Genomic DNA, 12,158 nt, shown 5'->3' with positions numbered 1-12,158 from the left:
TAGAACCTTGTTCTATAGGTGATTATATCATTAGTACATACATTGTGGGTTGGTTCTTACCCTTGGCTCCATGCTCGTGACTCCGAACCTTTGGACCTTGTTTGTGTGCTTTGTGTGACCTTGTTTGTGATTTTTGCATCATGCACTCATGGCATTCATAAGAATTTACTTAATTTTCAAGGAACTTAGAGGCTCTTGTTGCAAACATCGCAGATATTTTGATCATGGATATTGGAAGGAGAAATACTCGGAAATACAGTTTCAGATGTCCCGATCTCATGGAATTAAGGAAGCTAGCATCTTTCGTGGATGATCCCAAGGGTTTCAGAGACCATTTTGGAAGGCTCTTATCTATACTATCTACTGATGTTGAGGATGGTCTTCTTTGTACTTTGGTTCAGTTCTATGATCTTGTTTACCACTGTTTCACTTTTCCTGATTATCAGTTGTTGCCTACCATTGAGGAGTACACTCATCTTTTGGGTCTACCCTTTTCAGATAGAGTTCCTTTTGGTGGGGTTGAAGGAATTCTTGAATCTCGGGTTATTGCCGAAGCCATTCATCTAAGGAAGTCTGACATAGATGCCAATCTCACTGTCAAAGGAGGTATCAGAGGGTTGACTTCGAAGTTTCAATTGGAAAATGCATTTTCTTTTGATAATGATAATAGTATGGTGGCACTCGAGACTATTCTTGCCTTACTCATATATGGTTTGGTCCTGTTTTCTAACATTGACAATTTTGTTGATGTTAATGATATGAGGAATTTCTTGATTAGGGACCCGGTTCCAACTCTCCTCGGTGATACTTATCTCTTCTTTCATCATAGGAATTCTAAAGGAGGTCGAACTGTTGTTTGTTGCGCGCCTTTACTGTACAATTGGTTTATTTCGCACTTGTCGCAGTTTCCTATCTTTCAAGAAAACAAGGATTGTTTGAGGTGGTCTCAAAGACTTATGTCTCTCACCAATGACGACTTTACTTGGTACTCTTTTGTTTACAACGACGTCGAGATTACTGATAGTTATGGGGAATTCTCTAATGTGCCTCTTCTTGGTACACAAGATGGAATCAACTACAATCCGACTTTGGCAAGACGTCAACTCGGGTTCGCTATGAAGGACAAACCTTTTTATTATTAATAAAACGAGATGTGTTATCATTATGTTTGCAACTTATGTCTTAAAGTTCCTTGGAAGATAAAAAATATAACATTTGCATTTGCATATCATGCATCATGTTGCATCTTGGTCTTGCTTTGAGCATGTTCGCCAAGTGTCTTATTCCTTTCTTGGTCTTTAGTCAGACAAGCTGTCTCACCAGTACAATACTCGAGCTAATTAGTTAAAGAAGATGGACCGCCTAGAGAAAGAGAATAGTGAACTCCGTTAAGAGGTGACAACTTTGAGGGATGGATATGAAAGGCTTACTGCTATGATGGAAGTTTTGGAGGCTACCTAGAATCAGCCTTCACCTCCTCCTATGACTCCGCTTTAGAGGATCATGATTTCCTAGATTCTCTCTACGCCCATCTCAGTGGCTCCCATCAGTGCTCTACAACACCACATGACTTCTGGTTTACCTTAGGGCATGCCTCCCAACTTTGTTCCTGAGGGGTACCAACCTGAAATTCTAGTGGCTCAATCTGTGATGTTAATACCACCTCCCATGGTTCATGTTGTTCCCTATGTTGAAGAACCTGTTTTTCACACTGACCAGAGTGAGACAGTTGATGTTTATGAGAGAATGGATGAGTTCCATGATCAATTTCAGGCTATTTAGAAAGAGATGCTGGCTTTGAGGGGGAAAGATCTGTTTGGGAAAAATGCTCATGATTTGTGTTTGGTTCCTAGTGTGAAGATTCCGCATAAGTTCAAGGTTCCGGATTTTGAGAAGTACAAAGGAAACTCATGTCCTTTGAGTCATCAGGTGATGTACGCTCGAAAGATTTCTACTCAAAGTGACAATCATCAATTGTTGATCCACTACTTTCAAGACAGTTTGACTGGGGACGCTCTGAAGTGGCATATGGGGCTTGACAATACTCAAATCCGAACGTCCAATGACCTAGGTGAGGCGTTTGTTCGCTAGTATAAATATAATGTTGACATGGAACCAGACAGATATCAACTCCGTAGTATGTCTCGGAAAGATAAAAAGACTTTTAAGGAGTACGCGTAGAGGTGGCGCGAGATCGCTGCACATGTTAGTCCCCCGTTGGAGAAAAAAGAGACGACAAGGCTGTTTTTGAAGACGTTAAGTCCGTTCTATTACGATCGGATGATTGCAAGTGCGCCTAGTGACTTTACTGAAATGGTGAATATGGGTTTAAGGTTAGAAGAAGATGTCCGTGAAGGACGATTGAAAGAGGGTAGTTCATTTGATGGTTTCAGGAAATATGGGAATGGTTTACCCAAGAAGAAGGAACATGCTGCAAACAGTATCTCGCAAGAGAAACTTAGAAGACTTCCAAGGAACATTCAACGTCATCATCATGTGGCGTCAGTTACTCCAATGATTAATTCAGTTCCAGTTTCTCAAGAAGAACTGAGTTATCAACTGCGTCTCCGACAACGCGCATGAATCAACAGAATCGTACCCGGATACATGTACAATTTGACCCAATTCCAATGACTTATACAGAGTTGTTTCCGACTTTAATTTAGAAGAATTTGGGGCAAACAAGGACTTTACCAGCCGTTCTGAAAGAGCTTTCATGGTGGTATAAAGCTGACCAACATTATGCATTCCATCAAGGGGCATCTGGCCATGATATTGAAAATAGTTTCGCTTTGAAGGCTGAGGTGAGAAGGTTAATTTTAAGTGGTATCTTGTCATTTGAAGATTCTAATCCCAATGTACAAGCAAATCCGCTGCCCAAGCATGGCAATGTGATTGTGAATATAGTCGAAGGATGTCCAAGAAAGTACCGAGTCTTTGACATCAATTTGATCAGAAGATCCTTGGTTGAAAGGCATGCAACTTTATGTGAATTAAGCTATTATGAGCATGACCATGCTTCTTTCCAAGTTTGTTCCAGAGATCCTTGAGGATGTGCCGTTGTGAAAAGAGACTTGCAAGAGATGTTGGATCAGAACCATATTCAGGATACGAGGGATAAAAATGAAGATGAGCATGAAGTGAACGCCATAGTTCCCCGTTTTAATCATCCAGAACCAATTGTAATTGCATATGATGGTCAAAAGACTGCTATTTCTCTACTGATCATTCGTTTGGCAGGCCCTACACCTTACAAGTTTTATAAAGTTGTGCATTACAAGTATAATGCTACTATGGTAGAAGACGGCAAATAAGTACATATTCCTGTTTTTCCATATGTGGTAAACATCGTTGATGTAAGTGGTGTGACCGGAAATGGTCGGATATTTGTTGCTGCAGCTCCTAAGAAGACTAAAAACACGGTGATAGAGAAATCAACTTAAGATAAAACTCCTATTATACAAGCCGACCATTCCAGTTTTACGAATCAGAATGTCGATCAAGATGAAGTGCTGAAATTGATCAAGTAGAGTGATTTCAATGTGGTGGACCAGTTGTTGCATACTCCGTCCAAGATATTCTTGTTATCCCTACTGATGAGTTCAGAAGCGCACCGAGAAGCTTTACATAAAGTCCTAGAGCAAGCCTACATGGACCATGACGTGACAATTGATAATTTTGATGGCATTGTGGCCAATATTACCGCATGTAACAATTTGAGATTCTGTGATGAAGAATTGCCCGAGCGGCGGAGAAATCATAATTTGGCCCTATATATCTCTATGGATTGTCAAGAAGATGCTCTATCTAATATGTTGGTGGATACTGGATCCTCTTTGAATGTTCTGCTCAAGTCTACACTGTCTAAACTTACTTACCAAGGTGCTCCGATGAGATTCTGTTGAGTTATTATGAATGCCTTCGATGGCTCAAGGAAGACTATAATTGGAGAGGTTGATCTCCCAATAAAGATAGGTATGTGCTTACTTCAGATCACTTTTCAAGTGATGGATAATCATCTCGCCTACAATTGTCTTTTAGGGCGTCCGTGGATTCACGAGGCTGGGGAAACTACGTCAATTTTACACCAAAAGTTGAACTTTGTGAAGAATGGAAAGTTAGTGATCGTGGGTGACGAGCAGTCCATGTTAGTGAGTCATCTCTCCTCATTTTCCTACACTGATGCTGACGAAGCTGAGGGGATGTCATTTCAAGCTATTTTTATTGACAATATTGCTGCTAGAAAGAAGGGTTATCCACGTCATCCTTGAGAGACGCTTAACATGTGGTGAAGAATGGCTAATCTGCTAGATGGGGACAAGTTGTTGAACTTGCCGAAAACAAGAACATAGCTGGTTTGGGTTTTTCACTGTGCTGGCTTTATTCATCTTAAAGATTAGTCTGTTGCCGCCATCTTAGAAGATGATGAAGAGCAACAAGTTCCAGACTTTGTGACACGTGGATCAGTGTGACAGAATTGGATTGTTGTTGATGTTCTTTCTGTTATAAACTTGTCAAAGTAATATGTTTGTTTTTGTTATTTTCAAAATCCTTTCACTATGCCTAAGGTGAAAGTGAATCTATGCGGGCTTTGTTACAAATTTCATTATTATTAATAAAATGTTATTTCGTTTATCCACATTATGTTTTTCCTTTTTCCTTATTCTGGAAAATGGTAGCATAAAAACATAAAGTAATAATCATTTTTATATTTGCATCACAATGTGCGTTTATTTGTTCATATTCTAAAATCAAGTATAAAATGATTGTGCACATTAATTGTTAAACCCATTGAAAACAATGACCTTATGCCCTCTCCCAAGTTTGAATTTCCTATGTTCGAAATGGAATAAGAGGATGATGAAGAGATTCCTGATGACATTTCTCGGTTGCTTGAGTATGAAGAGAAGACCATTAAGCCTCATAAAGAGTCGTTGGAAGTGATTAATTTGGGTTTTGAAAAGGAAGAAGTCAATATTAGGGCACTGCTTTGTCCATATGTTAAGAAGAGGATGGTAGAGCTTCTTAGAGATTATGTGGATGTGTTTGCTTGATCTTATCAAGATATTCCAGGTTTTGATACCGATATTGTGGAGCATCGATTGCCGATGAAGCCAGAATGTCCACCGGTTAAGCAAAATTTGAGAAGAACTCACCCTGATATGGCTGTCAAGATTAAAGAAGAAGTTCAAAAGCAGATTGATACTGATTTCCTTGTTACCGCTGAGTATCCTCTAAGGGTGGATAACTTTGTGCTTGTTCCAAAGAAAGATGGTAAAGTTCAGATGTGTGTTGATTACAAAGACTTGAAGAAAGCCAGTCCAAAAGATGACTTTCCTCTGCCACACATTGACATGTTGGTAGACAATACGGCTAGGTTCAATGTCTTCCCTTTTATGGATGGATTCTCCGATTATAATCAGATTAAGATGGAACCCGAAGACATGGAAAAAATAACATCTATTACACCCTATGGAACATTCTGCTATAGAGTGATGCCCTTAGGTTTAAAGAATGCTAGTGCAAGGTACCAAAGAGCCATGACTACTCTTTTCCATGACATGATGCACAAAGAGATAGAAGTCTATGTTGATGATATGATTGCTAAGTCGAAGACAGAAGAAGATCATGGTGAATATTTGTTGAAGATGTTTCAGCGATTGAGAAAGTTTAAACTCCAGTTGAATCCTAATAAATGTATTGTTAGTGTCCGTTCAGGAAAGCTGTTAGGTTTCATCATCAGCCAAAAGGGTATTAAAGTAGATCCTGACAAAGTCATAGCTATTCAAGAGATGCTAGCACCGAAGACGAAAAAGCAAGTCAGAGGATTCCTTGGGTGTCTAAATTATATATCCTGATTCATATCTCACATGACTTCCATGTGTGGGCCAATCTTCAAGCTTATCCATAAAGATCAAGGTTGTGTCTGGACAGAGGAATGCCAGAAAGCTTTTGACAACATCAAAGAGTATCTTCTTAAACCTCTTATCTTGTCTCCTCAAATGGAAGGAAGACCGCTGATTATGTATTTAACTGTGTTAGAAGAGTCCATGGGCCGTGTACTTGTACATCAAGATTAAAATGGTATAACGGAGCATGACATCTACTATCCGAGTAAGAAATTTACTGACTGTGAGTCTCGGTACTCCATGCTTGAAAAGACGTGTTATGGTTTAGCATAGGCTGCCAAACGTTGATGACAGTATATGATCAATCATACCACTTGGTTGATATCCAAAATGCATCAAATCAAGTATATCTTTGAAAAGTCTGCTTTGACAGGAAGGATAGCTCGTTGGAAAATGTTGTTGTCTGAATATGATATTGAGTACCATACTCAAAAGGCGATTAAAGGAAGTATTCTTGCAAATCATTTGGCTCACCAGCCGATCGATGATTAACAATCCATCAGGTTTGACTTCCCTGATGAAGATGTTATCTACTTGAAAGCTAAAGATTACGATGAAATGTTTCCTGAAGAAGGCCCAGAGCCTGGATCCTAGTGGGGTTTAGTGTTTGATGGAGGTGTCAATGCTTATGGAAATGGAATTGGCGCAATCATTATTACTTCTAAGGGTTCTCATATCCCTTTTACTGCAAGATTGATGTTTGATTGTAGGAATAATATGGAAGAATATGAAGCTTGTATCATGGGTCTTGAAGAAGCCATTGATTTGAGGATTAAAATCCTAGATGTGTATGGAGATCCAGCCTTGGTGGTCAATCAGATTAAAGGAGAATGGGAGACACGTCATCCTGGCTTAATCCCTTACAAAGATTATGCAAGGAGGTTGTCAACTTTATTTAATAAAATAGAGTTTCATCATATACCTCATAAAGAGAATAAGATGGAAGACTCTTTGGCTACTTTGCCTTTTATGTACAAAGTAAATCGTTGGAATGAAGCACCCAGTATCATAATTATGCGCCTTTACATACCTGCTCATGGGTTTGCAGCAGTATAAGTTACAGATGATAATCCTTGGTATTATGATATTAAATGTTTCCTCCAAAGTCAGGAGTACCCGCTTGGGGCATCCAGCAAAGATAAGAAGACTTTGAGAAGATTGGTTGGCAATTTCTTTCTGAATAAAGATGTGTTATACAAAAGAAATTCTAACATGGTTCTTCTCAGATGCGTCGATAAACACGAAGCAGACATGTTAATGCAAGAAGTTCATGAAGGATCTGTAAGACCCCAATTTTGACGCTAAGATCCCTCATGCTATCTCATCATTTGCATTGGCTTTGGGATCACATCTTGGCTTCCTCCTCACCCCTTATTCATTGGGTTTGTATTGGGAGAGATCACCAAGCACTTTTGATTATATCATACTTTGTTTTTGTTTGTTACTAAACAAAATGCCAAAAATATGTCTAGTGTAGTTTCATTTCTTTTATAGGTAGTGTGTGCATCCATTTGTGCCCTATCAAGCTCACATCTTGGGTTTGAGACCCTCAATGCAAAATATCAAATAAGGAAAGGTTAACATTGTTTCTAAGCATCATATATGGATCCCTATGTTCTTTATTTGTCATTTTGATCAAGATTTCATCAAAAGTTTGAAGCTTGTTTGCCTTGGAAGCTCTAATTCATCTAGGTATCTTGTGTGACTTCCTCAACAAGTTTTTTCAACAATTGGTCAAATATCTCAAGGGATACTTCATTATACTTCATCTCAAGCATATATGGTTCTCCATGATCCCCAAAGAGTAAAAGAACTTCAAGTTTACAAGTTGGTTCAAAGAGGTTGACCAGAGACGGTCAACTAGTCAAATCTAGGGTCCCCTAGACCCTATCTCCTACAACTTTTGTCATATGAAAATGCGTCCACGCGAAACGTTACTCTTTATGACATTATAAACAACTTTCATGTTGGCATCAAGAGCTAATTTTGTTTGGAAAGTCATTTTTTTATGGTGAAATGTTATAGGTTATTTTGTTTGTGCCCTAGATAGAAGAGTAACTTCCAAGAACCATAACTTGCTCAATTTTTATGATATGAAGACCATCTAAGTTTCATGATCAATATAAAGATGTCTTCCCCAACTTTTATTCTTTGAGAAATGTCAAATTCTACTTGCAAGGGCATAAACCAAGAGGAAATATTATAGGTCATTTTGGGTCATCATCATTGAACAAGCCATTTTCCTCAACTTCTAAAATCCATAACTCCCTCATGCAAGATTCAAATGGTGTCAAATTTTTGACCAAATTGAATAGTATTGAAATATATACAACTTTTAAGAAGGAACCATTTTCATTTGAAGCTCATAGCAAAAGTTATTCTAGGTGGAAAAAATGGTCATTTGACTTTTAACTTAGAAAATTTTCAACTATGTTTGATTCTTCCAACTTCCACCTTAAAATTCATCATGATACAAGCTCAAAATGGAAAACGTTTCAACCACAAAGTTGTTACCCTTCATGCTAGCTTTCCAAAAAGTCCAAGATCATGGCATTTGGATTGTTTTTGAGTGACTTGCGTATGAGTTTAATGCATGGCCCCATTTGGAAACTTTCATGATCATTTTTCAATTCACAATGCATGACTTCATGTTAAGGTTTCAGAATTATTAGCACACAAATTTGGGCTTGTTCACATCATTTTTTGGTCCTTGTACACGCCCATGCAAGCATGCAACCACATTGCTATTTTTGGACAGAATTTGAAAGTGTGTGGAAAGAAACTCCCAAGCCTATAGATACATGCCATGCTGCTCAGAATTGAGGACACCTTCACCCCAACTTTGATTTGTAACCTTCCCACCCTCTATTGATAGAATAACCTTGAGGATTTAACTTGAAATCGAACTTCAATTCCCCTTCTATTTTGGGATTGAAACTCCAAGGGTTCAAGATCTTTTCATATCCAATTCACTTCCTACAAGTTGGTAGAAGAAAGCTCAAGCAATTTGGAAGAGAGATCGAGCTCCATTGCAGCAAACAGAATGTGATTTTTGTGAAACTTCTCCTTTTCGATTCTCCCTCAATTCTCCATGATTTCTCTTGATCTTTGGTTGTCTGAAGCCCTACCAAAATAGGCAACAATATTGAGTTTCTTTGAGGTCAAATCGAAGCAACTCAGTTCTTCCACCTCAAGTTTCAATTCCACGTATCTACTTATATAGTGAGAATTGGGAATTTTAGAGGTCAGATTCGTGATCTCTAGTATTTTTCCTTTGTATTGGTATATAGATCTTAAATTTTGGTGAACTTTGGTGGTGGACCAATCCAGTGAGGTCCACCAGAGATGATGACCGGAGCCCTAGCTCCGGTGGTATGTTGACATCAATCCCAACCATCTGATCCTCTCCCACGTTCTAATCACGACCCTTGGTTTCATTGACTCTATTTGTAGCGCGTTGACATGAGTGTATGATGGACACCATACGCGTGGCTATCAGATCTGCCACCTCAATTAATGAGGGAGATATGATGGCCCTTGTTTTTTCCCATTTATTTTTAATTTATGATTTTATTTTTAATTAGCCTATTTTGTTTAATTCATATTAAATTCATTTTTAATCCAAAAAATATGGGACTTTCACCAAAAATATTTAAATAATTTTCTCTTCCACATTTTGATTTAAAATCATTTTTTGGATTAATTTTGATATTTTTTGTGAAGTAAATGATTTTTGACTTGTTTTTAAATATTTTTAAATACTTATGACTTTCCAAAAATTCTCAAATTTTTTGTCTAAGGTCCTTTGACTTTGTTTGACCTAGGATAAATCCCTTGGCTGTTTATTTGGTAACATGAAGGGATTTGAGTTTTTACTTTTGAAAATGCATTTTACTTCATTTTTAAATTGATTTTGAATTGTTTAAATGTTTAAAAATATTGTTGAGCCATTTGGTTGATCTTGTTTTAGTTGATCTTCTGTTTGGCCTTGATCATGGTTGATTTGAACTTCCATTTGATGAATACTAATAGATTTAGGGGGTTAATGAAATGTACATTTTATCCCTCAAGATGAATGGATAGTATGGATCAGATGAAATTCCTCCTATGATCAATTTGGGTTTCTATTTCCCTTCCCCTCTTCATCTTCATCCCTTCTTCTTCCCCAATCTATCATTGACCAATGATTTCTTTACAATCCAAATGCTAGTTGGTTCATCAATGACCTTGTGTCAGATAAATCAACATGAGCTTGGTTGAGATAGGTCCCTCCCATTTTATTTTCGTGTGTGGTATGCTTTAGGAGCTTGGTTCTTTGTACCATGTCTCTAGCATGCATTAACACCAATTTTTTTATTGCCCGACCTCAGAAATTTTTCACTTCTACATAAGTCCAATTACGATTGCTTAACATATAGTTAAATTTGTCCTAAAAGGCATAACATTCTTGTACGTGAGATTGTAAGTCTCCCATTCTTCATGGCATTGTGTGAAAACTTAACCCTTTTTTTTCCATTTGTGAGAGATAGTGGCATACTTGTTGATTTATCCGAGTTAGAGCCCTTCTTATAGTCGATGTCTTGGTTTATGTCTTCATACTTGTGAATGAATGGTTGGGTGTTCTCCAAGGAATGACTTAAACAATTCAACTCTTCACTAACACTTGACTAACTTCTCTTTATTATTGCTTTATTTTCTATGTCATTTACTTAATGCAATTTAAATTTTAATACTTTTATCATTCATTGTCATTTACATTTCATGCAAGATATTTATGTTTCAGTCCTTTTCACTTTGCTCATTTGAGCCATATCATTGGTGCTTGTTTATATTGTATGCTTGTGATTTGTTTTGTTTGTGGTCTTAGGACCTTAAAATACCTAATAAACAACAAAAACCCTAAAAAATATGTTGATGGACTATTGGACATCTTCCCTTGACTTGATCTGAACTCTTAGACTTAGAAGTAGGCAACAATCCTATGCTTTGAAGGACTTGGCCAATGCCACTATTTAAGACTGAGTTATCTTTGACTATTCTTTTCATCTGATGCAAACATTGAGTTTCATTGGTTCATCTGCTACTTTATCTTTGTGCTTAAATTTTTATACTATTATTATTGTTGATGTTTGATGATTGTTTATATGAGTTTGCCACAAGGAATATTTCATCTGATACATTTGAAGACATTGAAGACTGCTTGCTATTGGAGTGCTTGCTTGGATATTATGGATAACTTTAATTGATGCATTGGTCTTCATATTAATTGCTTGGATGGCTATGCTTGTTGCTTGCTCAATAGTCCAAAGGAAATGGTTTTATATCTGACATTCTTATCTTGTGGATTGCATCCCATTGGTCAGATCTTTTCAACTCTTAACTTTTAATTTTGTCTAGGGTAGTCCCTTCATCTCCTCCCTTCCTTCTTAAATTTTAAAATATATCCCTCCTATTAAAAAAATTCTTTGTTTATGTTTTCAACTTAGACTTATTTTAAATGAGTAGAAACTTAGGCCTTATGTCATTAATTTTCAAAACATTTTCTTAATCAACCATGTAAATAAACTTAATCATATTGACTTAACTTTAAAAAAGACAAAAAGAACCAACAACCTCATTTAAGTCTTTGGCCAATTTGTGCCATTTTCTTTTAAACTGTTGTTAAAACCAATCCACCAACTTCTTTGAAATTTTTACCACGAACTACGGGGTTTCGATCCCTCATTTTTATGTTGGTACGTAGGCATAAGACCAAAGGTCTTTTCAAACACAAAAATATAATAGATGAATTCTTTTCTCATCCCCCTAGTCTATATTTTTATCAAACATCTTTTCATCTAAAACACTTGTACACAAAAAGGGCTCCCTAGGAGTACCTAGGACACTTTGGGTGCTAATACCTTCCCTCTGTGTAACCGACCCCCTTACCTGTAATCTCTGACATTTTTATTAGTTTTGATTTGAAAACTTCTTACCTTTGGTTTTTATTCGTACTTTTTCCCTTTTCCTTTTGAAACAATAAAAGCGCAGTGGCGACTCTGATTTTTCATTGACGTTGGGTTTATCAATAACTCGATGGTCACGAATGCACCGTTACAGAAAGAAAGTGGCGGATCTTCTGAGGAGTAGTCCTCAGTAGGTTTAACCTACTTTTTAGTGTGCAATATTTTGGGGATATTTGATGTTTATTTGTATATATAGTGTTTGTGTGATACTATGTCCGTTGAGCTTGGTGATCTCTGAGTGGTG

At 37.3% G+C, this 12,158-nt stretch overlaps 1 protein-coding gene across 1 annotated transcript; it reads left to right on the top strand.

Annotated features, from left to right (window-relative positions):
* Positions 1 to 278: 278 nt before the first annotated feature.
* On the top strand, positions 279 to 1,782 carry LOC127137141 (uncharacterized). The gene is made up of 2 exons (XM_051063626.1): positions 279 to 1,043; positions 1,588 to 1,782. The coding sequence occupies exons 1-2, from the start codon at positions 279 to 281 to the stop codon at positions 1,780 to 1,782; spliced, it is 960 nt and encodes a 319-aa protein (XP_050919583.1).
* Positions 1,783 to 12,158: the final 10,376 nt, after the last annotated feature.

Source organism: Lathyrus oleraceus, chromosome 4 (assembly GCF_024323335.1).
Source record: "Lathyrus oleraceus cultivar Zhongwan6 chromosome 4, CAAS_Psat_ZW6_1.0, whole genome shotgun sequence".
NCBI lineage: Eukaryota > Viridiplantae > Streptophyta > Magnoliopsida > Fabales > Fabaceae > Lathyrus > Lathyrus oleraceus.
The sequence above is the reverse complement of the archived record's forward strand: the minus strand, read 5'-3'. Positions and strand labels throughout refer to the sequence as shown.